Source organism: Echeneis naucrates, chromosome 22 (assembly GCF_900963305.1).
Source record: "Echeneis naucrates chromosome 22, fEcheNa1.1, whole genome shotgun sequence".
Classification (NCBI taxonomy): domain Eukaryota; kingdom Metazoa; phylum Chordata; class Actinopteri; order Carangiformes; family Echeneidae; genus Echeneis; species Echeneis naucrates.
This window is the reverse complement of record NC_042532.1, coordinates 7,217,706-7,244,497: the sequence shown is the minus strand read 5'-3', so window position 1 is coordinate 7,244,497 and position 26,792 is coordinate 7,217,706. Positions and strand designations below refer to the sequence as shown.

Sequence of the window (26,792 nt, the reverse complement as noted above, 5' to 3'; positions counted from 1 at the left end):
AAAAACTTGCCATCGCTACAAAGCCATTGTTGGTTCTAATAGCTGTTTGCTTAAGCGGCTTCTTCCTGCAGGTGGACGGTACTGTTGATAATGGTCTCTTGCCAAGAGCCACAGCCAATGTTCCATTAAATTGTTTTGATACCTTCGGCATGATTGAACATTTTAGAAAATGGCCCCTGCCAAATGCCATGATCATCAGGTATACGTACTGGTAGCAAAGACTCTTGATAAACATGCTAGACATAATAGTAGTGATTTAAGCAAGCACTCTAATTCATCTCTGGTTTCCAAAAAGGAAGAGAAATTCTATCCTTTTTTCCCAGAGGAAAATATTATCCACCCTGAGCTTGCCTAAATTAACATTTTCTGCTTCACAAAATAAGTTTGTTCAGAAATATAAAAGCACTTTTAAGCCCTAGATATTTGTGAGAATAAACCATACTGACCATGAAGAAAGAGCTCATTTATCATTCAGTGATTCACAGCCGTGGTGTTGTTTGTTGACACTTGTTTTAGATACTTGGCACTGGTTTGCTCATCATCAGATCTGGAATTAGATCATCTGTGCCTTGAACTCAAGATGAAAGGACCGCCTGCCGTTTTGTACTAAATAGATTGTTAGTTCTCAGAACACAGTGTTGGGTGAGAATAGGATTCACTTTTGTATGTGTGTGTGTGTGTGTGCAGCAACAAGCATTTTGACACATGTGCGTAAGTGAGTGTATGAAATTATTTAATCCATCCTCTGATTTGGCGCGTCTTGCCGGGGACAGATAGTGAGGACTGTTCACTTACACAGCTGCATGTCCAGAGGGTGTTGACTGGCCACCTCTTATCACAGCCCCCTATAACAGTGTATTATTTAACCAAGTGAGAACTTCACTTTTTCATGAAGGTCACTGGGTAAGAGCATGGGAACTCAAAAGCGGAAACCCATGACAATTTTGAGGAACGCTTAAGGGGGGACACTTGTGTTGAACTTGCGTGTGGGTATGCTGGTGGTGAATGGTTGCCTCACAGCAGATCTGTAGCTCAGTGCTTTCATCTGTGCCCAGAACTAATTTCTATTGGTGATTGTGGTAGTGGGAACCAGAGACACAAATGCATAAGTAAGAATAAGCATGATAATGTGACTGCATATACTTATTAATCTCAATCGGCTTTTTGGTAAAATATCAGGAAATGTCTCCCTCTTGTGGTAAAGAGGAGTTGAAAAGGCTTTGGGAGAAAACGGCTTCATTGCTGCCCTTCATCACCTTAGACTCTTCTCCTCAGGAGGAAAATCTCACAAACACTTCCCACTGATAGTCCCACTTGGCCACACTTACTGGAATCACTCAAACTTTTTTATTGCCATCCTCAGACTTCACATTGTTGTTGCACTTTCGTTTTGATCAGTAATTATGATCATAAAGTTTGTGTCTAAGTTCCTTTGGATGACAACACAGGAGACATCTGCGTGCCCGCAATGTATGAGCTGTGGAGCTGCTCTCCCTGTGGTTGCTGCTAGTGGAAAACCCATAATGGCCTTTAATTGGGACTTTAATTGTGTGTGGTGGAGCAAAAGCATTGACTACAAAACTGGTGGTATCTGAGTGGATACATGCATCTTCTGTGTAAGTATATGTGTCTTGAACCAAATCATCTTCCTCTCGTGGTGTGTGAATGGGTTCAGCTAGAATGAGAGCAACCAGCACTGTGTCAAATTACAAATGTCACGATGTACATGATGTTAGCTTTATTTTGCCTACAGGGGAAGATGGTAAATGGTAGTTGAACTCATTAAAACGCATGTACAGTGGCATCTGTGTTGACACAAAGATGCATTTGGTATAGGGCATTTTACAAAGAGCCACATCCATAGCTCTATATTCACTCTATTCATTCATGCCCTTTGGATATGTTTAAGAGCAGCAGCAGCTTTGAAATGAATAAGAAGCATTTTGACTGCGAGGCATTGCTGATAATGATGTGTTATGAGAAATGTTTCAGCTGAAAATTAGCTTGATGACATATAACCCTGTGCAAGATTGCAATTTCTCAATTTTTAGAACATCTATAGCTGCAGTGAGTTTTTGTACTTATTTTGACATAATTCCAGACAGATCCTCTCTGAATATCTCCAAAGTCCTTTCCTCGCCCTATATATCATGATAACGAGCCTGCTATTTAACACGAGAAGCACGTCAGAAAAATCTGAGGGAAAGAGTGGATGGAAGGGAAGAACAGTATATGGCGTGAAGAAGAGGGTGGCAGAGCATATGTTGAACACACCGAGGAACAGCAAAAGAACAAGAGGAGGAGTGTGGAGGGGGACGAGGAAGGAAAGGAGACGGAAAGAGATGAAACAGGACGGGTTGCGTCTGTCATGATTATACTGGCACCAGTGGGAACATTTGGATGAGATGGAAAACAAGACGCCATCTTGTGTTCCATTCATGTCGACGGCGCCTTGGCCCCTGTTCCTTATACACACGTACACACTAACACGTCCAAGTTCACACAAAACACACACTGGCAGAGTGAGGCAGGAGCTTGTGGTTCCAGTCCAGCGACAGCGGCCTGTAGTCAGGGTGGCGACGCTTCAGGAGCAGCTCCTTGTATTGGAGAAGCATGTTTGCTTTGGCCCTGAATTAATAACTTTTCATTTAGTGCGGAAATGACAGGAATAGTAATTAAGGAAATGGAATGATTTTATTGGCCATGATGTTTATATTAAGTTCCAGATGTGAAGCAGCTGCCTGCTCAGCAAGAGCCCCCCCACCCCCAGTGTGCTATCTAGAGGAACTCTTATTAAGAGAAAGATAACAGCCCCGTTTAAATATATTTCTGTATGTACAAAAACATGTAGTATCTCATTCACAGCATGTAACTAACTCAGCTAATATCATGTCCGGTTTGATTAATGGGAGACACTTATGAAGTACCATGAGGTACGGTCTGTATTTATAAATGTTCCCCTAAAGTGCAATTTATTTGCAGATATAATGTTACTCTATTTCAAGCCTGATTTGCCTGACTGGAAAAGCTAATATTGAGGAACGGCTGTTCAGCGTTTTTGGGTGGCCTCAACACATGTGAGATACATGTCGTACTGTGCTAAAATTCACAATTCTTTAAATGGCACTGACAGCGTTACTGAGATCACATTACCTGTCACAAAGCCAATTTTTATTTCAAATTTAGATCAATCCAATCTCTGCTGAAACTTATGAAGTTGTTTTCAGGCCCACGACAAGCATTGGCACAGCAAGGAGGGAAAGATTTATTTTTTCTTCACCCTTACCAAATTGTAGCCCGAGCACTGTTACCGTATGTACCCACAGTAAACTTGCAATACTGCTAACACATGCTTCCTATTGCCCAAATGTTACATTCTCTTTACTGATTTCGGGTATAATGTAGAAAAATTAAGGCAAATACACTTTGCCTGGGTTTCTTTCAACAGACCGTTTAAATGAAGTAAGTTATCGCCACATAGATTTTAAGTAACCAGCTTTTCTCTCCGTTTGCAGGCAAAACATATGAAAGCTTCAACAGCAGAGTGAATACAACAAATACAACCAGAGGTTAGGTTTGCATGTGAGTTTCATGTGAGTACACATGAGAACTGTAAAAGATGTTTGACCAACATCAATGTAGAGATGACAGTAACAGCTGCTTAAGAAAAAGTAGAACAAATGTAGGTTTGTTTTCTACTGATTGCTGCAAATTTAAAAGCAGCCACTCTGTCCTGTACTCTGCCATTTTAAATTTAAACTACATGCACGATTTTTTTTCCCCTGATGCTTTACTGTTTCTCTCTCTTACTCATTTGAGAGTCATTTATTATGAAGATGTTTTCTATTTTGCATGGTAATAGTGGAGCCCTGCCTATTACTGTAGCCAATGATGTTTTGTTCTGTTGTGATGTGCTCCCATCTGGTTTCCAGTGAAAATGCATCACTCCATTAACATTGCCTGTGATCTAGAGGATGCTTTAATCTAAGACTATAAACTCCACTTAATTACATCCTCCAAAAGAGCTCTATTAGTATAATGCAATCAAATGGGGAGGACATTCATTTTTGCAAGTCAAACATGCTCAAATGGCTCTTGAAAGTGTTTACTTTCGTCTTCTGATCCATTCATATTTGGAGGTCCTAGGTTATGTTCCAAAGAACTGATTGATACTTGTTTTTTGTGGGCAAAAATAAGAGGCAGTGGTAATACATATGCGATTCCAATTTTGTACAGTGGAAATCACCATAACGACTGAGTTTAGGGGAGTCTAAACAGTCTCACTGTGTGGCACACTAATGACTTTATGCTTGACCTTTCATGGCTCTCACTATATAACCTCCAGTTATATTCATAATTGCTTTCTCTGTGGGGTTGCCAGTTTCTATTAGTCTTTACAGGGATTTTTGATTATTCAAACTTCAAAAAAAAGCATGATGGCCTGATTTAAAATTACAAGTACAAAGACACTACTGTAAAATACAAGATGCCTAACAGTTACTTGTACCACAGTGCTACCATAAAACATTCACACAACTGATGGAAAATTACAGCAAATAACAGCATGTACTGATTGTGATATAACTGTCTTGGCTTTGTTTTTTATATGCAATAATTGGACAGACAGTTGTCAGAGATGTAACCCAAGGCAAAAAAAACGCACTTCCTGTTCATCGCCAGCTCATCTGATATTATGTTTTGATGTTCCTCCCCTTCACCCTGCTGTATGGGGTGTTAGTTTCCCTAGTCGTCTTGTTTTTAAAAATGAGTCTAAAAGGTTTCTAGTTCTGTTAATTGTTGTTAGCCCACTGCTCATACCAAATCTTGATCTTTATGAGTAATTCACAGCAGCTACCCAGGATAAATGAGGGAGTCTTTATACATTTTGCTAATTCAGTTGCAGGAGCTGGGCTATTTTTGAACGTTGTTAGGGTTAAATCGAGACAGGCAAGCTTCAGCATGATCACACATACAGCTTTGTTTTGAAGTGGGGAACTAGAATTGATGTATCACTGATTTGGTTATATCATTGAATGCTCAGTGTAGCATTAAGTCCAGCAACTTTGGGAGAAAGTCTTTTTATGTTTGAGCTTTGTTAATCATTGTTGCGCTAACACATGTGTCTTTTGATATTTTTGTGGTCATTAAGCTTTTCTGCTTTTTGGTTAGCATAACTTGTTTTGTTACTTTCATTTAGTATATTTATTCATCTTGAATTATAGTTTTTATGGTATTTTGATAGCTGGAATTTTATGAAGGCAAACCACTTTGAATATTATTGCTTTATCAGAAAGGAGTTTTTATATGCAACAGATTTTAAACCATTCTTGAGAGTATTATATCCCAGTAATGCCTGAAGGGAATTTCTTAAACTTTTGCACAAAAATTCACTTGGATTCAAAGATGAACTGAAAATATTTGGTGGTCAAAGTGACTTCGCAAAACCCATTAAAATTTCAAACTGCATTTTAACCAGAACAAGCCTTCAGCTCTTTTACAAATTATGTGTGCAAAATTGTCTTTTACAGTACAGAACAATCAGTAATGTATATTTACATTTAAGATAGAAGAGGCTGCTAGAGGATAAAGCATTCATATAGATAGATAGATCAAACTTTTTTGATCCCCAAAGGGAAATTCACCAATATATAGTGATTTGTTTTTATCTTGTTTTAATATCAGGATATTAGAGGTTTTTTATGACAGCGATTTTAGAGAAGACAGTAAATACAGACATTTAGATTTTGTAATAGGAAACCACAGAATTTTTTTTTTTACTGGGTGAAAAACAAAGATTTCTTTCACGAAAGTAATACACACGGCATAATTCACATAGTATTGAAAGTAATTCTCACCATCACTGATGAAGAGTGATGTGTTAATACTAGATATCCTAAACCCAGGCACAATTGGAAAACATTATTAAAGAAAATGTTTTATTTAGTGTGTCACTTCATTGCACTTGGCAGAATACAACGGTCGTGTTCAAAGGAACAGATGTCTTCTACAAAAATAGTTTTCTGACAAAGTAACACAATAACAAAAAAAAAAAGACATTTACCTCAATTTTTTTTTCTATATCCGGGTATCTTTGTGTCATTTCCGGTCTTCTTCCTTCTGCGAGCACAACAATGGCGTCCCGCAGTGAGGTCTGTAGTTTCTTTTTTTATTTCAAATGACTCATTTAACGCAATGTTGAGAAGGGCAATGGTCGATTCGTGTCATTTAGTTTTGATCGGTGTAGTTTTATCCGCGGAGAACGTTTCTCTTCCACTTTTCGACAGTCTTGTATTATTATGTTATGCTATCCGATGTTAGCGAATGCTATTTAGCGAACGTTAGCTAGTCTATGTCTCCGATGTTTTTGGCAGTTTTTTATTATGGGCTGTGTTTTGTCACGTCTATAACACTTTTTTTATATAATAATAATGGCAGCGGTCTTTATCTTCCAGGAATCTGCTACAGTGACAGAGGAAGAGTTGACTGATAGTCCTGCGGCCCAGAAGAGAGAAGCCAGACTACGAAAATTTCGAGAGTTGCATTTCAAACGGGTGAGTTGTTTGCATCTATTTCGCAGAGGCAACATGTGTGTAGTCAAGCTGTGAAAAACACATCCAACAAGTAGCGCTGATGTTGTCATACTGTATTTCTTCTCCTTCAACATGTACAACCGGTCATCTCTACCGTTTCTCACAACAGAATGAGGCTAGGAAGCTGAACCACCAGGAGGTAGTGGAGGAGGACAAGAGGCTGAAACTCCCCACTAACTGGGAGGCTAAGAAAGCACGGCTGGAATGGGAGCTTGCTGTGGATGAAAAGAAAAAGGTATCTAAGTGTTAATCAACTGGAGTAACAGTGTAGACAATTAGAGAGGCTGTGAGATTTGATTAATTTGAAATTCATGTACGCTTAGTCCTGCTTTTCTTAATTGAAAAACACCTTTTCTGGTCAGGAATGTGCTGCCAGAGGAGAGGAATACGACAGAGTGAAACTGTTGGAGATCACTGCTGAAGATGCAGAGCGGTGGGAGAGGAAGAAAAAGAAGAAGAACCCAGACACAGGATTTGCAGGTTGGTGGTAGTCTTACTTCCCTGCTGTACAACCAAATAAATGTTTAGCTGGTTCATCGCTGATAGATGTGTTCCTGGTTAATGTGCATTTGAGAGAGCTTGGGTCAGGGAGCGACCAAGGTAATGACTGTGCATGGCTCTACAATGAAATAAGTTTTGAGCCATTTTAAGTAATGAAATATGTGTGTTTTTGTAAATGCACACATTTAGACTGTTAAAACAATCAAGCTCATGTTACTTATTTTAAAATTAGTGACGCTTAAAGTATAGACAAAACTCTGGAGTCCTATTTGGATTGAATGCCAAGAGTAATATAAATATATATTGCATGTTTCAGGAGAAATTTTGTTTTCAATGTGCAAACAGAACTTGGTTCTAAAACTGATCCAAAAAAATATAACGTTACATTTTCACTAATAATCTTTATTGCACATTCTTTACTTAAATGAGACAATGTATATTTATTTTTGAACTTAATTTTCTCTTGAAAAAAAAAGAGAGGCACCAATCTTGGACTAAGACTACCTGTTTAAATCATAAAGAGTTAAATAAAAATTCCACGCTCAAAGCAGTCATGCATACAATTGCAGTTGTGACACCCCTTGGAATATTAATCTTCCCAAGTTGCTTCTAATCTAATAAACTGAAGGGAGACTGTCTCTTTAGTATGGATGCCATCTGCTGCATCAAAAACTCCTCTGAATTAAAACCTCTGGAGAGAAAACTATCACCATAGGGTCTTCAAAAGAGGGAGGGAGGAGAATTCCCCCATCATCCCTCTTTAACCAGCTGCAGGTTGTGTTGCTGAACCTCATGCCTGCTTGCTGTTTGTTCCGGTAATTATAACTCAGTCAAAAAACATTTTCTCTGTCAAAATGAACTGAAATCGGCTTCAGGTTACGCTGAGGCCCAATTCAGGCAGTACCAGAGGCTCACCAAGCAGATCAGACCAGACTTGGAAAGCTACAACAAACAGCGTGAAGAATGGTGAGTGGAGCTTCTGTCCCTCTTTTCGATATCGTGATGGAAATGTATTAAAGTCTTTCAGTTCTTTACCCAGAAAGATACAGTAAAACATTGGAGGATGTGTCCTCTGACGTTAAAGGTTTATGGACAGGGCTATAAAATAACTCATGGAAACATTTTTGCTATTATGACTGTAGCTGTGAAATTAGCTTGACGCAGTTATAATGGCATTCACTCATCACATGTGCACAAAGCATTTCTTATATTTTAACTACTCTGCCCCTCATGTACCCTGGGGTGAGTTATGGCATAACGGCACACTCCTGCAATAATTTAAAGAAGTGCAAATCGTCACAAAAGGCTTAAATGAAGTTCAGTGCCTGCAGGTTTTTTGCCCTTTGAGGTTGCCACGTGTATATCCATTAATGATGTACCAACACATTTTGCCCTAAAGCTGCAGCATCTTCTCTCAGTAGGATGACCATAATCACAATGTTGGAATAGAAGTCTGTTAAAATATGTGAAAATGATGATTATCTGCGTTGATCCATTTCTAATTCTATCCTTTGGTGCGCCAGTGGTGAGGACTTTTACCCCACATCCAACAGCCTGATCCACGGGACGCATGTCCCCACAAAGGAGGGAGTTGACCGCATGGTGGAAGACGTTGAGAAACAGTACGTCAGTTTTATCTTTGTTTCACTCTACACATGAAGGATTAGCCTGACTCACTGGGATGACTGCTAAGATAAATCTTTTTACTGTACCAACTGTTCTTAATTTTAATCATCTCTTTGCACTACACTAGACCAATAAGCTAAACGCTAATGATGGGAAAATTTGACAAAATAATGAACAGTACAAACAGTAGTTGTATGTAAAACCCTCCTCAATAGAATTGAATTCTTCCATGACTTTATTTAAGAAAAGGCTTGATGAGGTCAGCACTGTTTGGGCCAACCTTGCTTATTATGATTGGCTCAAGTGATTCAAACAAAACAAAATGTTTTGGGTTTTTTTTTCATGCATCTTTGAAAGACAGTGGGCTCAGTCAGACATTTTTTTTGTCTGGTACTGGCACACCACAAACATTGTGTTGTGATACACTGGGAAATATGATACTGTCTCAGTTGGGATAAATTATATGTGGAAAGAGTGAGTTTGTAATGCCTTTAGCTCTTCTTTGAGTTAAGCAGGACTTATCTGAACTAAATAAATCAGCCCCAGAGTCGAAATCCTGAAGCAAGTAGCTGATAGGAGGCAGTTGATAATTATCTGAATATGCCCATGGATGTAGCTCAGATTCATAGTCAAGTAAGGAACCATATTCGTAATTTTTATTTCACACAATACACTAACATCAACTTATGAAGTATTTTGCCAAGTGGATTGGGGTAGATGATTCTTAAACCTTTGTGAAAACCACTTCAGAGTCTCACCACTCAAAGATCAAAGAGTACCATTGGTGACTCTCAAATTTAACTGACCGCTACTTCAAACAGTTTCATTCCTGTTCTGTTTCTTTGTTTTTTTTTTTTTTTTTGCTACAGAAGTCTCTTTCACATTAGATTACCCTGGTCGTTCCCTGAACTGTTCTATATTTGAGACAGTCTGAGGCTTGTTTTAGAAATGTGACTGTGGGGCATTAGACAAGGATTCAGTTGCCAGGGTATGATGCACAACAATGCTTTGAAGACACAGTGAATATAGACTGGGAGCTCACAAATTGTCAGTATTTTCCTCTGAGTATGTATGTCTGTGTGTGTTAGGTTTTCCATTGCCACTCTCCTTGCCAAATTTAAATGCATGCTGCAAAATTATTGCCTGCAGCCAATTACTGTTAATGGATATGCCATGGATAGTGGCTGTACTGGTTTATGAAATCCTCCCTAAGTTGATTTTATTTGCAATTGTCAGGATTGAGAAGCGGGCCAAGTACAGCCGGCGCAGGGCCTACAACGACGACGCAGACATCGACTACATCAACGAAAGAAATGCCAAGTTCAACAAGAAGGCAGAGCGTTTCTACGGCAAATACACAGCAGAGATCAAACAAAACTTGGAGAGAGGAACGGCTGTCTAATGGATCCAGTCACCTCAGCAGACATCTCTGCTTCATTTTTCCAGAGATTTTCTTTTCTCAGCTTGCAAGGTACCACTTTCATAAAATGCAAAAATATGTTTCAAACATCTTTATATAATACTGCAGTTATTGTGATCTGAATTATAATTCACATATGTGCAACATATATAATTCTTGGTGTTTTTTGTGAGTTTTATGAGTGCCCTGATCCTTATTTTTAAATAAACCACATCCAATTATCCAGTTATCTTTCACACTTGTTTTTTTTTCTGTGGGTTTTACTGCGTGTGGTCTCATGACAAGAGAGGTTTTGAGCGTGAGAATGAACAACCATAAACTACCATCAAACCTCAGGGCATGTTTAGCTGCAGAAGATGCCAGCCAAAAGAATCTCAGTGTAGGTGCACATAAAGCAAAGGCCCAACAATTGAGCAATTGAATTTATTCATTATCACACGCATCTTAGTTTAACCAATTTGCCCCAAGCTGTGACATGAGCAGGAAGACCTTGTGACTTTGGGACTGGAGATAAGAGCTAAAAGACAAGAAACCAGGTTCCCATGCAAATTTCACATTTATGAAATCCTTTTGAAACACAGTGGATGTGCGCCTCCTACAGGGCAAACTCTAATTGCTTTTGGTTACACTGAGATTGACAAATTTTAGTGATTGTTAAATTTCTCATTGTTCAGTCTCTCATGTCAGCAAAATCTAAATGGTAAATTTCTGGGATTTCCCCAAAAGAATGGTGTGCAAGGAGTCCATGACGCACTTTGTTTGTGTTCAGCTGATGAAAGGTAGGTGATGTCTTCAGATCTGCTTTTGATAGATCTGACAGATATCAAGAGAGGAGTGGAAATAAGTGCTCAAGTTTATTATTGTGATATTTTGTTGTCATATCTGATTCACCTGAGGACATTGGCTGGGGAATTTTGTGAGGAACAAATGTTGTCTCACAAATAATGAGACACCTTTGATTCTTGTTCGGCCAACTGCCAGTTCCAAGTGTTCAAGAAAATACTCAATAATACGTCAGCAGGTACATGTTTTTTCATAGTCAGACAAACCTACAAGCCATTTAGTGGCATCAATTCAATCTATTTGAAAAATTAAACATGCATTTTCCATATGTAACTAAGTCATACAATAACAATGGTTTTGTATGTCTTGCATGCTAAAACCACAAAGATCAGCTGCGCATGTCGGACTGTTAATGCCATGAAAGTATATAAGATAAACAGTACTTACTTTTGTTCCAGTATCATCTGCTCCGAATTCCACCGTGACTCGGTTTTGCACACTTTAAATCACATCAAAGCAATTAATCAGAGCAAACAGGTCAGTTTACAACAGGAGACAGTGAGTCTGACAGCAAGACATTTAAAACAGTGACTTCACCCTTTTATTACAACACATATCCAACTATCAGCCTGAAAAATCTTGGGAGAACTTTAATTTATCACCAGCTAAATGGAAAATCTCACCCAATAGATGAGTTACCCTCTAAATAATTCACTTTTATCTCAAGGTGTGCCAAGGACATGTCAAGTTAAAAATACACAAAAGCTGCCACAACAGCAGATTGTATCATGTTACCCTAGGAACAACATTTTTAACTCCCTGCTGTAGCAGGCAGTTGATATATAATTGGGGATCATCCTATCTGTAAAGTTACAAATGTCTTTGTTATGTTCAACTGTCACATGACAGTGAACCAACAAGCAACATTAAAATAATTCAGCATGGAAGTTTCTGTGATATTATGTGCCATAGGACACATGGCAGATTTAAGTCCCCTTGTGTGCTGGAGAATGAGCATAAACTCACATTTCCAAAAATTCACTTCACAATAACCATGATACAGAATTATAGAACACTGACATCATGTGGTGACTGTAGAGACTGCAGTAGACCGGTGCCCACCTTCCCTGTGGACAGCTCAACCCATAGAGGGGAGTCCATCCCTGTACAAACAGGGCAAACAAGCAACTTGGCAACAAAGACAGTAAAAGCCCTTCATCTTATTCAAGAAAGGTTCACACAGCACCCCGCTGACTCCTCAGATGCCTAACCTGTCAATTTGCTCATGTCTTCTCTGAAGCACCTAACTTTCAGGAAGAGAACTATCTTCAAGTATCATAAACATCAAGTTACATATGACTCATGAGCCTTTAGTTTTAAATGCTAACCATATGCTTTCCTGGGATATCTTAATGGCTTGTAATTGACTAGTTCTACATTGATAAGTAGGTCACCAAATTCAAACAGCATTCGTGTCCATTTGGAAATTCTCCTCTGATGAGACACTTTAAACTGGAATCTTCAATTAACTATACACACACTAGAAATTAAGTCATTTTGTGGAGAACTATGATCTTTATGGCTAGCAATAAAACATGACACCAATCCTTATCTGATCAAATAAATGTCTTTATTCAATCTATAAACAGTATAATACACACTGGGGAAAAAAAAATCCCACCTGAAGCGAATCCTTCACTTCTTACGACTTAATTCCTTAACATCTGTAAGAAAATGTTGGCCATGAAATTATTGTACAAAATATTTACAGTACATACAGTGTCCATTTGCGCTGCCACACTAGTGTGACTTGGTGAGTGTGTGTTTGCGTGCGCTGGAGGTTTTCCGTGATTTGACTGGAACCCAGTGGCCATAGGGCTTCCTGCTTTCATAGTTGTCCACTCTGGGAGTTACCTTAGCACAGGATGGAGCTGACACTGTTGGTTTGGCCACAGAATTCTGAAGTGATAAAACAAAACAGAAGCCATTACATCTCATTACACTTTAATGGTACTTGGAAGAGTTTTGTCTGCATATTAACATGAGAGCACTGCTTCTGAAATAGTGGGACGATGCTTACTGTACATGCTTTTTTTTGCCGTACTAAAGTTTTACATGAGCGTACAGTGTTATGCAGAGGTGTGCTTATAACAATTTTGTAGACAAATTATACTATTATAGTCGTGTCAGAGAGGGGGGTGGGGGGCGCAAAATATTTTCTTCTTCCTGTAACAGAAAATAATTGAGAAGCACTGCATTAGAGTAGCAATTGAGGCCACTTACGTTAATGCTGAATGTGATGATTCTCCTTCTTGGGGACATCTTTAGGTTGGAAATGTCATCAGGCTCCGTCTCAACGGTCTATTTCAAAAAGACAAGACAGGAAAACCTAATTAGATGTGAATATTGCACTAAGGAAAGAGTGAGCTTTTACAGTTTGTGAAGTTTTTATAGATGGATTGCGGTTTTGTTACTAATATTGTAATGCACTTCTACTGCATAAATTATTTAAGTATTAGCTTCAACAAACTGCAGCTCTCATGCACGCTTCCCACCCCCCAAAATGTTCAAAGACTAGGCTCAACCATTAAATAAATGCTTCAAGGACAGACCTTAAAACAGAATAAAAACAAAAAAAAAATATGCAAACAAAATAAGTAAAAGGGATGTCTTCTCTGTCTTGAGTGGCAGAATGATGGAGATGCAGTTTCCCAGCCCCTCAGCACACGCCTCATGTACCAACTTATCTTTGGCATACGGAGAGGAGTTCTTCATCTGTTTTTAGTTCTCTTGACAGGAATTGTCATTATAACGCAGTCCACACGCCTGCACTCCATCAGCGAGTGGATGGTTCTGCTAAATAACAATGACCCATTTCAACTGCAAGCATAAATACATTTGTAATGTCAAAATTATGATGCCTTGCTATATGGAGTGTAGTCAGTGTAATACAATATCTGAATTGCTTGTGCATCAACCAGTTATCTGTGTGCTTAGCATTACAATGAAGTTGTGTGTTAGTGCCATGTCCAAATGTGAGCTTGGCCTCATATGTGTTGGTTTGATTACACACTTGTGTCTATACAAGGCATTACAACATTACAAGAATTGCAGTTAACCTTTCACGCAAACACATATTGTCGTCACCCAAGTCACATGACAGCCTTTTAATCCCAGGTGCCGATGAGAGAAGGAGACCACTGTCATGTTATCTATGAAGACAGGAATAAATACAGAGAGTATGTGTGTTCCCTCAGGAGTCCAAAGATTAACACAAGACAGGAAATGCAACACAACATAGACCTCAAGATTATCAAGAGACATCTGAAGACAGTACACTGCTGTACAGTACCTTTGAGATACTCCACATTTGTTGTCCCTTAATAGAGCCCACAGCCAAAGACCTATGAGTCCATTACCCATTAGGAAAACATAGGTTGGTTAATGGCCACAGTGCAGTTATGCACAAGTGGTATAAAGAAAACAAACTATTAGTTTGTTTTAAATTTACTTCAAGTCCTTCAATTGAAATTGGTGACCCAGACTTGATTTTAGTGTGTGTGTGTTCAGTTTGAGCTGACATTCAGACACCCACCTGTAACAGGGTCTTTGCCGGGTCATGTCTCACCCTTGTCTCTGGTTCTGGTGATGACTGTTTGGACCCCTCTGACTCTTCTGATAGAATTGGTTTCACGCTCTCAGGAAGTTCCAACTTCTCCACACCAAGGATCTTCATAGCATTGGCCTTTGCAGCTTCAAGGAGTTCCCTTTTATCTGCAGAGCAGATTTGTTTTGAAAAAAAAGATTGAATTCAGTTGCAAGTTACTTCTCATGCAAACAAATAAAAATAACTAGTAACTAAAAATAACTATTTGACCATTTTCACTTTTCAACATACCATCCAAACTCAAATGTCCTGAAGATGTGGACCTTGACTGGGGACTGGATCTTCTCACTGTGGATTGGGAATGCTTGTTTCTGGACTTGCTTTCAGTCCTCTCAGGTCTGCTCCAACGTCTGGGAGACCTGGATCGGGACCGATAGTGTGTGCGTCTTGAGTACCTGTCTGGGGAGGATGAACGGCTGAAGGACCGAGAGTGGGCCCTGTAGTGGCGTGGAGGGGATCGGCGGTGGCGACTATGGCCATATCTGCGGTGATTGTTGCAGCCACAACGAGAAGAGCGTCTGTGACAGCGAGGGTGGGAGCGGGACCTGGAGTGAGAGGACGATCTGCTGCTGGATGAAGATGATCTTGAAGAAGACGATGAAGACCTGTAACGACCCCTGTAGCTGCTGCGCCCCCTGTTGTAGCCATGGTCTGACATGTGGCTGCTGCCACTGCTGCTTTGAGACCGAGAGCGTGATGAGGCAGGGCTGCGTTGGTCAAAGATTACATTGATGCCATCACTTTGACGAGCGAATGCCATTTCGGAGTGTGAGTCCTCTCCCTTGGCCATTGTGTTTTCTCCCAAAGGCTGAGAGGAGACAAACGCATTTCCATTAATGTTCAACTCAAATAACCTTATACAACAATCAACAACCCTTGAACAGCGTTTCGTATCTGTCCTTTTCATCAAAGCAGAAACTAAGGTGTGTCGGTTTTGTTGAAAAAGTGCCTCGATGTAATCAGTCACAGCGTTTGTCAAGAACTGTTGTTGTGTAACAGTTGTTATCTAAGTGCTGCCCCTAGTGAGCAAACTAACGTTGCACAACTGTCATGGCGGACTGGAGAGAACTGGAAATTTCCAGTATGACGCAAAGCTAACAATAGCTTGACTAGCTACGATGAGCATGTTTAACTACAAAATAACTGATAAATTCGTTTTCGTCACTGGCTTAAGACATGTTTAAGATTAATATTATAGTTTCACAAATAACACATTGATACTACCTACAGTCGATTTGAACAGTTGTCATGTAACATTAGACTAACAAAAGAAAGTTGTGCCAAAGTTAGCTGACGTTGTTATGCTTACCAGGCCGGGTGCCGCTTGAAACCTTTGTTTTGACAAATTCGATAAAAACGCGATGTGAAGAAAATGATCTTGAAATATCACCAAGCGATAGATAGTCAAAAGGACTAAGCTGAGCTCAAACAGTCGGTTTGTGATCAGATATTTTCAAATCGTAGCTGATGCCTCCGTCTCGATGCTGCGACTTCAGGCGTCGTCTGCGAAGTGACTGGAAGGAGGAGGAGCGGCGGCGTTGACCCGACTCTGGAAAATTCCACTCCCTTTCCGGGCGGTCACTGTGAAGATGGCACCTACACGAAAAAACGATCCTGTGGAGTAATTAGCCGTTATTGGCGAACACAATATGCAAGCAAATTGTAAGAAGCCCTGGTGTCACATGTGCCCTGATGTAACAGTAAATTATTCTGAATGAGAAATTAGTCGGAACCGATTTCATGCCAATGTCCGGACTCAAAATTGTTCAGGAAATTCAAATAATTTATTGCGACTGAAGGACCTTAAAAATACGAGCATCTGAACACAATAACTATACAAACATAAGTACACACAAAATCATTAGAGATGTGGTTAGGGCGATTTTTAGGCAAATAAATAAATGAATACATGTATTCATTAATGCTTTCGTTTTGAATCATTCCAACTTTCCGGTGTATCATGAACGCAACAGCACACTGGGTTCGATAACCTTTGTTTTTAACGTGGGAGCCTTACCAGTAAATAAATATGATACACACTTCTTAAATCACATGCATTGCTGCAAAATAAAACGAAATAAATAAACGATGCGTTTATTCTGCTCATTAGTCGCATTTCTTTTTACTAGTAATGTAATTGCTTATAAACATGACATGTACACTAAATGCGAAGGGGGGGGGGATCTCTCGCGATACTTTATAACCTCTGTCCTGTCACTTCCTCCCTCTCGCGGGTTATAAATTACATGTCCCTTTATTGACACATTGTCGTTCTTCTGCTAACCCAAGCCCTGAACAACAGCCTCACTAAACATGGACATTATTACCGTGCTGCCCTCCAGCTTTGGATATGTCATATTCACTTTCCTCTACAGTTGGGTGATGCTGGGCTATTTAGCAATCAAGGTTGGGGCTGCAAGGAAGAAGTACGATGTTAAGGTACTTTTACTTTTAGGCTTGGAAATATGGTTGTGATCTCTACGTTGTCTCCGTTTGGAATAGTTTTCATTTTCGTTAGATATTTGACCTTTGAGACAGAAATATACAGGTGTAGAGTATTTGTAAAATAATTTCCGTTTGCTTCTCTTGCAATTTAATTGCGTGTTTGATATTTGTAGTATCCCAACATGTACAGTGACAAGGAAGAAATGTTCAACTGTATCCAGAGAGCACACCAGAACACCCTTGAGGTGTATCCTCAGTGGCTCGTCTTCCAGACCATCGCAGCACTTGTCTATCCAGTATGTATATTTTTTACTTTACCATGATACGATGTGTTTTGGTATAAAACGGTCTGCGCTGTCTGTGGATCCCTAATCTGACAGGAGTACAGACATGTCTAAAAGATAGTGACTAAGCACATTTTGACACACATACTTTCACTAAAAAAAACTTTGTGTTTGGATTCTCAGTTGACAGCATCAGTGCTGGGGGCTATTTGGGTGACTAGCAGGTTTTCCTATGCCTGGGGGTACTACACAGGAGGTAAGCTATTTTATATAAGGTAAAAGGATGCGATGGAGGGCAAAAGTACCTGAACTCAGTTCACCTCTTCTTTTTATGAGTCAAATAGGTTTTCCAGGTTTTCATAATCATTAAAAAGCATTGACTATGATCTAATTGTTTGTGCGTCAAAAGACTAATAGGTGTAAAATGCAAAGCAGAATCAACTTCCATGTGATTAGGATATAAATTAATTCATCTGCATTTTTATGTACTACTTTATATGGAAAAAATTGTTTTGTATTTCCCCACAAAATATTCCTTGTGAAACTTCAGCATTGGATGTGTTACTGCCAGGTGTTACACAGGTCACTGTGCAGTGATTGGTCTTTATGTAGTTTAGTTTAATAATTTACAGAAGATAGTTTATGTGCAAAAGTTGAGAAAGCCAAGCCACTTGAGACATTTCAATTGCAGTAATTGTTCAACTTAGGTAGTAAAGCAGTGCTTGTTATTTAATGTGTTATTTGTAAAAGGTGAGTTGCTTGGAATTGCAAAATCAGACCAAAAAAGTTCACCACTGATGAATTTAGTATTCTACATTCACAATGAATAGTAGTTACGTCTCCTGTAGTTCTGTTATGGTTATCTTTTCCACTGTCCTGTTTTATGTTTTATTCCAGATCCAGCCAAGAGGTTGAATGGTGCCTATGGCTACATTGGATACTTTGGGGTCATCATTCTGTCCATAGCAGTGGCCTTGCAGTTGCTTGGTGTCTTTTAAGACAATAACAATTTATAGTTTCCCATCTAACTTTCAAGTTGTTGTGCTTTTTTTTCAGTTTGTTGGGCTGGTTGTTTAATATCTTGCATGACATTCCCAGTGTATCAATATAAAGCCCCTCTACAATGCTTATCTGAAGTCATTATAGAAGTCATACACATATCGACAACTAACTTCGTACATGCTATTTTTAAACTCTTGCATTTGCTGTGTTGTTGTCCACTCAATCATTGGCAATAAAGTACTAGCTAACTAAAGCTACTGCGTCAGTTCTGGTGTTTATAGTCTTCTGCCCCCAGTTGAAAACAAAGCAGGGTGAATAACAAAAGCCTTAGCAGCAGACACGAAGACCCCGTGTGACTCACACATGATGTCCAAACTAAGCACAAATCTCTCACAGTGAATGAATTCAAGACATACGGCTGACTCTAGGTCAGCTGTGCTATACATCTAGGATGTTCTGTTGTCTGTTACTGTGTCTAGGAAGTTGCCTCATCTAAGATAACCAAAGTGTAAAATCTGATCAATTTGTCTCTGTAGTAGTTGTCTCCTTAAAACATAATTAGCTGCTTTGAATCTGCACGACTTCATCCCAGGTTAAAGAGTCAAAATGCAAAATCCTGCTCTTACTGTTCAGTGCGTTCAATTATTATTATAACCAACTGAATAAAATATTCATATAGCATGTTGGCTTGCATTTCATAAATATTAGTACGAATTCTTAGTCATGGGATTTTTGATACCTTACGTCAAAAGTTGTCAAATGTATATTTATCAGTTTGTATGATAAATTTATGTCGCGGTTTGTCCTACGACACCTGAATACACCGTCGTGAACAGCGTCTCAGAGGTTCTCGCAGCTAATGGTGTGCAGCAACTGCGCATGTGCGTGACCAAGCTCTTTGGGAAGCGAAGTCGGCGTTATCCAAGGGACACACATCCGAAAAAACCGAAAACAAAAGGTGAGATTTCACTTGAAAATGTCACTGCGATCGAATAATGCCGTTTGTGTGCCCATTTCTAACCGGCACAACCCGTTGTCGTTCGATTTGTGTTGTGTTCTTTTTTTTATAACGACCCTGTGGGAAGAAGAGCACTTGAAGGAAATGTTTGCTAGTGCCATCGCGATGAACAAAAGAGTCGACACGGCCGTGTTTTAACCCGATATGAACACACCGTGTTTTCATGGGACTTTTATGTCTAATACGTCGACAGCTTTGTTGTGACAGAGGCGGTGGGAAGCTGCAGGTTTAGAGACGAAGTGTGGAGATACGGATATTGTTTGTGCTCGGTGCGGAGCGAAGCATCAACCTCTCTCCCCAACCTATTGCGCACAAATTAGTTTCTCACTTCTGGGAGAAACTGGCGTCAAGTAATAAATATCATTTGTCGAGTTAAAGTATTTCTGCTGAGTTTCTGAAGTCGTTTTCATCTCCACAGCCAGCCAGCCAGCCAGCCAGTCGGACCTAACGCCCTCTCACAGATATGTCAGGCTTTCTGGACGGGATCCGATGCGGAGACTGCGAGTGCAATGTGGACTGGGGCGAGAGGAGAAACACCATCGCCTCTATAGGTGCTGGAGTGCTGGTATGTTCACTGACGTCCTCACATAGGCTCACTTCGGATATTTTCAGATTTGTGTTATTCGTCGGTGCACCATTTGCTTTCACTGATTAGTGTTTGCAGACTTGTGAATTCCCGAGACTATGACTTCACGTTAGTAGATAGTCAATGAAGAGCTGAAACTAACTGGGAGTCTTGTCGTTGCAGTTCTTCACAGGCTGGTGGATCATCATTGATGCAGCAGTGAAATATCCAGATCAGGCAGAGTTTCATCATGCCTATCACACATGCGGAGTCATCGCTACAGTGGCCTTTCTCATGTAAGACAGGCTGTTTCTCTCACAGGAAGTATTAGCTCCCTTAGTTTGGTCAAATTACTGTTACAAGCTCCCCTCATTGTAGATTGGAGCCTGTGTCCCCATCTTGAGCGTGCCATGGTGAATGGAATTGCTTGGTTTGCATAAAGATTGTTTAGTGTTATTACATGATATCACAAGTGGTCTTATATGGGGGGAGAATGTCACCCCCGTCCCTTTTCAAAGATGGTTTCTGCAAATGGTTTTGAGAGGTTTTCCACACACAGCTGTTATCACGTGGTTGAATTTACTTACTCGGATCACAAGATAGCAACTTAACCATGTCCATGACAATTGAACAATTACATCAACAAAGGAGGGCCAATATACGTGGCTGAAAACCTCAGAACACAGAGTAAGTGGACCTTGGGATGAAATTATCTTACTGTTCCGACATTTTTGGAGTCAAGAAATTCTTATTCATTCATTTATCTTCCAGCGCTTAAACGTTTCCAGGTCGCAGGGGATACTGGAGCCAATCCCAGCTCACAATGGGCAAGGGGAGTGTACATCTGCAGGGCCAACACACTTGGACCTACAGACGATTTAGAGTCACCAATTAACCTAAACATGCATGTCTTTGGATGGTGGGAGGAAACCCATGCAGGCATTGGGAGAAGAAGAAAACTTCACTCAGAAAGGCCCCAGGCCTGGGAATTGAACCCGTGACCTTGTTGTGGGGCAGCAGCACTAACCACTATGCCACTGTGTGGTCAATAACTCCTCATTCCTATAATTACCATATTTTTTGCACTATAAGGCACACTTTAAATCCTTACAGTTTCTCAAAAATCAGCAGTGCGCCTTATAATTCGGTGTGCCTCATGTATGAATTCTTGTTTTAGTGCGACTTTGGTAAGCAACAAAGCCGCTCCGTTTAATGGATTGTCGGAGCATTCCAAGCTGACACAGGGACATTGTATTAACGTTGGTCCTTGGTTGGATATGGGTTGCAATGCTAGACAATTTTAGATAACTAGTTATGCAGTGCAGTTTCGACTTGCCTGACTGTTTATTTTCACTTTATATATGTTTTATCATGCACCTTATGGTCTGCAAAATACGGTATTTGCAATCTAAGAGCTGACATTCAACATAGGCAATATCTGATGTGTTTTGTAATTGCTTTTCTGTCACCTGACCCATTCAGGATAAACGCTGTTTCAAATGGCCAAGTGAGAGGAGACAGCTACAGTGAAGGCTGCATGGGACAGACAGGTGTGTATAAAATCAAATACATGTTAAAGTATGCTGAATTATTATCATATTTCCACCATATACATTAAATGTATTAAGTTCCCGTCTTGGCTAATTATTTTAATCGTCTGAAATTTGGTTTCTTAAGTACTTATCTTCTAATTTTAGTCAGCTTCCTTGTATTTTTATTAAGAGACATTTTCAGTAAAACACAAACCATGCAAAAGTGCAATGTTGAGTCACAGAGTAATCCACCCTCTCTTATCTCTGTTTGCAGGCGCACGAGTGTGGCTCTTCATTGGCTTCATGCTGGCTTTTGGTTCTCTCATTGCATCCATGTGGATTCTGTTTGGAGGATTTGTGGTGCCTAGTAAGTAGTGCCTTTTTGTCTACTTGGCACGCCACAACCTATACTGACTATTTTGAATACAGTTTCAGAGTGTGACATTGAGAGTGATTTTACAGTATTAAACAACTCTGAAATGTGTTTGGAAAATAGTGATATTAAACAGAAGGCAGGATGATTCAGTGACTTTTTATATACACCTTCATAATGATATACGTTTCCTCTGTAACCCTCTGGTGTATTTTGCAGACAAGCCCATTGTGTACCCTGGTATTGCCATTTTCTTCCAAAACGCATTCATTTTCTTTGGGTAAGTCAGTGTCCCTCATTGAAATGTCACTTTCAACTCATCCTCGCCATTTACATCCTCACATTATTCTCCTGTCTTTGACGCAGGGGTTTGGTGTTCAAGTTTGGACGCACAGAGGACCTGTGGCAGTAATGAACAGTGTGTCCTGATGGCCACCACTATACAGCTTGCTTCTATATTGTATAAGACAATATGCTTTAATGGATATTCACTTTATGTATATTGACTTTTTTAGCATTAAGTTTAACCTGTTTAATTTATGTAATTTGCTTCCAATGGCAAAATCACAACTAAGCACAAATTAAAGTTAGTTATTGAAAGTTTGACTATTTTCAAATGTGACACATCTTTGCATATGTCGGTTTGCACTGAGACTCTGTAACCATGCACTTAGTATGGTTTACAAAATATGTATTTTGGGAGATGTGCCTCCATGAACTGTTTCTTTTGGTATACTGACTTCAATGACATCATTTTAACTGTTTGACTGGAAAATAGGTTAATTATCCTGGTATAAAATATATTGAGAACAATGATGCAAAATATTGTGCACATATACTGAATGTAGCCATATGGGTTGGGTTATGTAGCCATAGGGTTGTTTGTATTTCTCCTGAAATTACACTTTGTCAGCTTTGAAACTTGCCATGATCCAGATTTATTGTTGAGGGTTAATGAGCTCACACTGCTTCTGTAAAGTCAACAAAGGCTGCACGACTGGGACTTGGGAATTTGCTGTTTATGTATTGAACAGTCATATTTGACAGCTACACTTTTCCATTTTTCTTGTGTAATATCCAAACCATAAGGTCACATTCTGTCATTAAACATAGACCTACAGAACAAAAAGCAAGTGTTTCATTCATACTTCTTTAGTTACGCATGTTTAGTCGCAGTTTTGCACACATAAAACACCTGATGTTTCAGTTTCAGTTAATTAATGACTCTAAACAGCCCATAGGAGTGAGAGTGAGTGGTTGTTGCTGAATGCCTCTATATGTTGGTCCTGTGATAGATTGGTAAACTGTCCGGGGTGACCCTCGCCCAAAGTCAGCTGAGACTGGCTCCAGTGGTTTACAACTCTGACAAGTAAGTGATCTAGATGATATTTCAAAGGATGGATTTCAGATTTGGTCATCTTACTTGCGCACTGCAAGATGGGGAAACTGCAAAATACAAAACAATTTATTTAGCTCAATATGCCTTGATTAGGCATGGCATAACACAAAATAAAACTTAAAGAAATACTGTTCAATATCACTAACCATTTTATTTTTAAACTAGAAATAGTATTATATATTAGATACGTGGCATACCTCCCAGAAAGCCTGGTCGTCAAAACATTTATTCTCTTGGACTGTTCTCCAGAATTTCCACTTGAGTATAAGTCCTTTTAAGAAAAACATAAGGTTGCTGAGGAAAACAAGCCCACCAATGGAAAATATAAACAGTTCTGGCACACAGCACACAAGTGTTGTCAGCTTGTGTGTTGTTGGACTGTGTTGGAAAATGAAAATATCACTAAATTACAGAGAATGTATTTCTGCGACTGTAACACTTAATGCCGTTTTCGACAGGACCGTGCTAATTTCCTGTCCTCTTTTATGACTGCAAGAAGTTGAATGTGTGTTACCTGTAATGATTCCCATGGACATACTTATAGAGATGGTCGAGAGGAGAGTACAAATGTGAAATACAGCAAACCGGATTGCACTGCAAAAGGAGAACACAAGGTGTCACACCTATTTATGTTTTTTGTGTACTCCAGTGATTGTTAGATGACTGCTGCATTCTTACATTGAGTAATCATCACAGTCTTTAATCTGCAGGAGGAGATGTACCAGCCACCCCAGTAGACCAGGGAGTCCATGTGTACTGAGGATGCCACAGGTGTCATGGCACTGAAATGTAAGTAGCATGTGGATCTGAAAAATAATGGGTTATCAGGACTCTGATGTGTATGTTTATTAAACTGTAAAATGTCCATGTGGCGATCAAAACCTTGAGGTATCGGTGTCCAGTGCTTGATAAGACAGCAGCTATGACTCCAATTGTCATGGCTTCCCATGGCTGATGAATCACTGGCATGGAGACTCCAACAGCAACACCACCGGCTAGGATGCAAGACTCCATTTGGATCTGACAGGGTGAAAATAGCCCCAAATCAGACCACACACACATTAAACATATTGACTGATTCGATTTTTAGGTGGATCTTATCATTCCGTTAAAGGCCAGTAGAGGTTTGAGTGGAGACACCAAGTGTCAGATAGTACCAGGTTGATTTTTCCTTTGGGACTTGAAAGCAGAGATATTGCAGCTGCTGTTACAGCACTGGCAGCCAAGGCCAGGTAGGTGCTAAGCACAGCCCCTAGTTTTCTCCCAGGCATACGATCATCCAGGAGAACTGAGTTGAAACTGGGCCAAAACATCCAGAGAAATATAGTCCCTGGAGAACAGATTACATAAAACATCTATTTATCAAACATGTATTGTACTTGCTTACACATTGTCTTAAAATTTAAGTTGAAGGATAATGACGCACCCTATGAGACCTGTGTGATGTCAAAGAATGTCACTCACCCACCATGGAAAATAACCCAGATTTTTTGTCAAATTTCTCCTTTTCAGACTGCTGCTCTGAACCTTTTTGAGACAACATCCAGGTAAGCATGAGTCCAAAGAAAGCCCCAAAGACATGAAGCACCATAACACTGCTCATTAGCCAGACCTACAGTCAAGAAATATTATTGACAAGTTACCAACAAATATCAGGAATATCCTATGGACATGGAATGTAGACTGTGTGATGTGAATATTCTTGGCCAGAAGATCTGATTGAATGCTGCCTACCTTCAGCTGGGTCTGAAGGACCCATTTATTCAAGATAAACCCTGGCACCCCCAGCAGGGAGATGATGATGAGTTCAACAGGGTTAGTCTTTCCCAGTATCGCACCAATGGAAATGAGGACAGAGGCTGTGCACATCTCAGCTTCTACCAAGCTACATAAAAACATTACAAGAAATTACTTAAGAACTGTAAATGCAATGTATATATATAATATCCCTCCTATTCTTTGATTCTGTTTAGTACACCTCAGCTCAATAGAGTAATAATTTATTTGGCTACAGGCTGTGTGCAGTATCATAGAAAATAAGGGCAAATAAAACCAAAAAAGACTCGTGAAGTCAACTGTGACAGCATACCTTCTCAAATTTAGCCTGATCTTTGGTCCATAGTACTCAATACCATTGAGTGTAATCGCCAATTGAGTGGCTATGACTGCCACAAGGAGGGTGAAGGCAGAGGCACTGAATCCATATCGCACCAGGAAAGTGCATAAGAAGCCAAAACCTAGAATTACCATCACATTCACATCCTGGAATTCTGAAAGAGACGACCACAAGGAAGCTTTTAAACCTTTACATAATCACACTGTATCATGTATCATGTATTTCACATGATAGCACAGTTTTCAGACCCAGGACATCTACTCCAAATCAGCAACTGTGAGGGCTTATAGATGTCCAATAGTAACTGCAACCTCACACACACTCCTGAATCCTAATAATGTTGTTGTTGTGAAATAGGTTACCTATTTGAATGAGCTTGAAATTTATTATTCCTTCATGTGTTGTTCAAATGAAACATAACAAGTGTACAACTCACCTGGGTAAATCTTGCTGAAGGTTTTCCCATCTGGATTTTCTCTGCTTTGGATTTCAGCATAAAAGGCAAACACAACAATGAAACCTATCTGCAGGAGGAGCACCAAAGGTGCCAGGCGGGAGCGCAGACTTGGTGCGTATCGTGGAGCCATTGGAGATGTTTTCTGCGCTCTTCTCCAAATGTTGCACACATGTGTTATGCTGGCGGTTTGAAAAAAGGGCGCAACCTCTACCACCACGTCTTTTATCAGCTGCTGGACACGCAGAATGAAAACGTCTATCCTGATCTGTCACACATGACTGAAGTTTTGGCTTTCACGCCCGTTGAAACACGCCTTAAACACACACAAACAGTTTTAAACTGGAGAATTTGGGCCATGAAAAATAAATTGTTGAAATTCATATTTAATCGTCCTAAGGAAGAACTAACTAAATTACATCAACACTTGCAAGGCATTTGGTTTATTTTATATATTGCATAATAAATAAATAAATACATAAATATTAGTAGTCGTAGTGCTAGTAATTTTTGTTGGGTCACTTCAGTGTTGGTAAGATCATTTAAAAATATCCACTTTCTCTACAATTTCTATCATGCCACTATTCTGTGGACTTGCAGACAATGATATAATCAAAGACACATGGGTAAAGTAAATTATAACCTCAAGCAATGATCACAAAAATACGCACTTTCTCGTGCGTTAGAATGCAGTGCACACATTTTAATCTGGTAACAGAATGTTAATGGCGTACAAGGCCACGGGGCGAGTCTCTCAAAGAACAACACACAAAGGTACCGATATAAATAACCCTCCATGTATCTGAGTGGATGTTTTTCTATTTGACACAAAGGGAATTTTTTCCCAGGGACTGAGCGTTTTCTGCCCATAATAAACCAGAGGCAGCAACGTCTGACACAGGGCCCGCCCCCAGCGTCATCTGATTGGTCCAACAGCGGTTCCAGATTTGTCCACGGTTGTGTGATTGGCTGAAGGCCCGGGCGCCTCGCAGTCAGCGGGCCTCTCCTCCTCTCTCT

At 39.8% G+C, this 26,792-nt stretch overlaps 5 protein-coding genes across 6 annotated transcripts; 3 read left to right on the top strand and 2 right to left on the bottom strand.

The window, feature by feature from the left end:
- Positions 1-6,095: 6,095 nt before the first annotated feature.
- syf2 (SYF2 pre-mRNA-splicing factor) lies at positions 6,096-10,360 on the top strand. 2 transcript variants are annotated; one of them, XM_029493952.1, is made up of 7 exons: positions 6,096-6,149; positions 6,453-6,551; positions 6,700-6,825; positions 6,953-7,070; positions 7,967-8,057; positions 8,615-8,713; positions 9,954-10,360. In XM_029493952.1, the coding sequence occupies exons 1-7, from the start codon at positions 6,132-6,134 to the stop codon at positions 10,117-10,119; spliced, it is 717 nt and encodes a 238-aa protein (XP_029349812.1). In that variant the 5' UTR covers positions 6,096-6,131; the 3' UTR covers positions 10,120-10,360. The 2 variants fall into 2 exon arrangements, with proteins under 2 accessions (XP_029349812.1, XP_029349811.1); XM_029493951.1 differs by lacking the exon at positions 6,096-6,149 and having other exon boundaries at positions 6,429-6,551.
- Positions 10,361-12,528: 2,168 nt separating this feature from the next.
- rsrp1 (arginine/serine-rich protein 1) lies at positions 12,529-16,120 on the bottom strand. The gene is made up of 5 exons (XM_029493950.1): positions 15,897-16,120; positions 14,819-15,395; positions 14,516-14,694; positions 13,204-13,281; positions 12,529-12,879 (listed from the first exon to the last, which is right to left on the bottom strand). The coding sequence occupies exons 2-5, from the start codon at positions 15,375-15,377 to the stop codon at positions 12,721-12,723; spliced, it is 975 nt and encodes a 324-aa protein (XP_029349810.1). The 5' UTR covers positions 15,378-15,395; positions 15,897-16,120; the 3' UTR covers positions 12,529-12,720.
- Positions 16,121-16,798: 678 nt separating this feature from the next.
- Positions 16,799-18,571, top strand: mgst3b (microsomal glutathione S-transferase 3b). Its single transcript, XM_029494026.1, has 4 exons — positions 16,799-17,026; positions 17,206-17,328; positions 17,500-17,572; positions 18,214-18,571. Exons 1-4 carry the CDS (start codon positions 16,901-16,903, stop codon positions 18,312-18,314), a joined length of 423 nt encoding a protein of 140 aa, XP_029349886.1. The 5' UTR covers positions 16,799-16,900; the 3' UTR covers positions 18,315-18,571.
- Positions 18,572-19,186: 615 nt separating this feature from the next.
- tmem50a (transmembrane protein 50A) lies at positions 19,187-22,934 on the top strand. Its single transcript, XM_029494179.1, has 7 exons — positions 19,187-19,276; positions 19,755-19,901; positions 20,085-20,197; positions 21,384-21,451; positions 21,708-21,800; positions 22,026-22,086; positions 22,173-22,934. The coding sequence occupies exons 2-7, from the start codon at positions 19,800-19,802 to the stop codon at positions 22,216-22,218; spliced, it is 483 nt and encodes a 160-aa protein (XP_029350039.1). The 5' UTR covers positions 19,187-19,276; positions 19,755-19,799; the 3' UTR covers positions 22,219-22,934.
- On the bottom strand, positions 20,827-25,932 carry rhd (Rh blood group, D antigen). The gene is made up of 10 exons (XM_029494178.1): positions 25,758-25,932; positions 25,295-25,475; positions 24,940-25,090; positions 24,670-24,817; positions 24,363-24,535; positions 24,088-24,225; positions 23,884-24,011; positions 23,720-23,799; positions 23,403-23,476; positions 20,827-23,252 (listed from the first exon to the last, which is right to left on the bottom strand). The coding sequence occupies exons 1-10, from the start codon at positions 25,906-25,908 to the stop codon at positions 23,226-23,228; spliced, it is 1,251 nt and encodes a 416-aa protein (XP_029350038.1). The 5' UTR covers positions 25,909-25,932; the 3' UTR covers positions 20,827-23,225.
- Positions 25,933-26,792: the final 860 nt, after the last annotated feature.

What these genes read in the sequence shown, in the direction of transcription:
- syf2 (XM_029493951.1), top strand. Translation starts at nt 6,429, where the DNA reads ATGGCAGCGGTCTTTATCTTCCAGGAATCTGCTACAGTGACAGAGGAA. An exon ending in CTGTGGATGAAAAGAAAAAG is followed by an intron (nt 6,826 to 6,952) that starts GTATCTAAGTGT and finishes TTTTCTGGTCAG; the next exon opens with GAATGTGCTGCCAGAGGAGA. An exon ending in GTGGAAGACGTTGAGAAACA is followed by an intron (nt 8,714 to 9,953) that starts GTACGTCAGTTT and finishes TGCAATTGTCAG; the next exon opens with GATTGAGAAGCGGGCCAAGT.
- rsrp1 (XM_029493950.1), bottom strand. Translation starts at nt 15,377, where the DNA reads ATGGCCAAGGGAGAGGACTCACACTCCGAAATGGCATTCGCTCGTCAA. An exon ending in CGGCAAAGACCCTGTTACAG is followed by an intron (nt 13,282 to 14,515) that starts GTGGGTGTCTGA and finishes TTTTTGAAATAG; the next exon opens with ACCGTTGAGACGGAGCCTGA. An exon ending in TCATCACATTCAGCATTAAC is followed by an intron (nt 12,880 to 13,203) that starts GTAAGTGGCCTC and finishes TTATCACTTCAG; the next exon opens with AATTCTGTGGCCAAACCAAC.
- mgst3b (XM_029494026.1), top strand. Translation starts at nt 16,901, where the DNA reads ATGGACATTATTACCGTGCTGCCCTCCAGCTTTGGATATGTCATATTC. An exon ending in GGAAGAAGTACGATGTTAAG is followed by an intron (nt 17,027 to 17,205) that starts GTACTTTTACTT and finishes TGATATTTGTAG; the next exon opens with TATCCCAACATGTACAGTGA. An exon ending in TCGCAGCACTTGTCTATCCA is followed by an intron (nt 17,329 to 17,499) that starts GTATGTATATTT and finishes TTGGATTCTCAG; the next exon opens with TTGACAGCATCAGTGCTGGG.
- tmem50a (XM_029494179.1), top strand. Translation starts at nt 19,800, where the DNA reads ATGTCAGGCTTTCTGGACGGGATCCGATGCGGAGACTGCGAGTGCAAT. An exon ending in CTATAGGTGCTGGAGTGCTG is followed by an intron (nt 19,902 to 20,084) that starts GTATGTTCACTG and finishes TTGTCGTTGCAG; the next exon opens with TTCTTCACAGGCTGGTGGAT. An exon ending in TGGAGGATTTGTGGTGCCTA is followed by an intron (nt 21,801 to 22,025) that starts GTAAGTAGTGCC and finishes TGTATTTTGCAG; the next exon opens with ACAAGCCCATTGTGTACCCT.
- rhd (XM_029494178.1), bottom strand. Translation starts at nt 25,908, where the DNA reads ATGGCTCCACGATACGCACCAAGTCTGCGCTCCCGCCTGGCACCTTTG. An exon ending in CTTCAGCAAGATTTACCCAG is followed by an intron (nt 25,476 to 25,757) that starts GTGAGTTGTACA and finishes CGTCTCTTTCAG; the next exon opens with AATTCCAGGATGTGAATGTG. An exon ending in GACTGTGATGATTACTCAAT is followed by an intron (nt 23,800 to 23,883) that starts GTAAGAATGCAG and finishes CTCCTTTTGCAG; the next exon opens with TGCAATCCGGTTTGCTGTAT.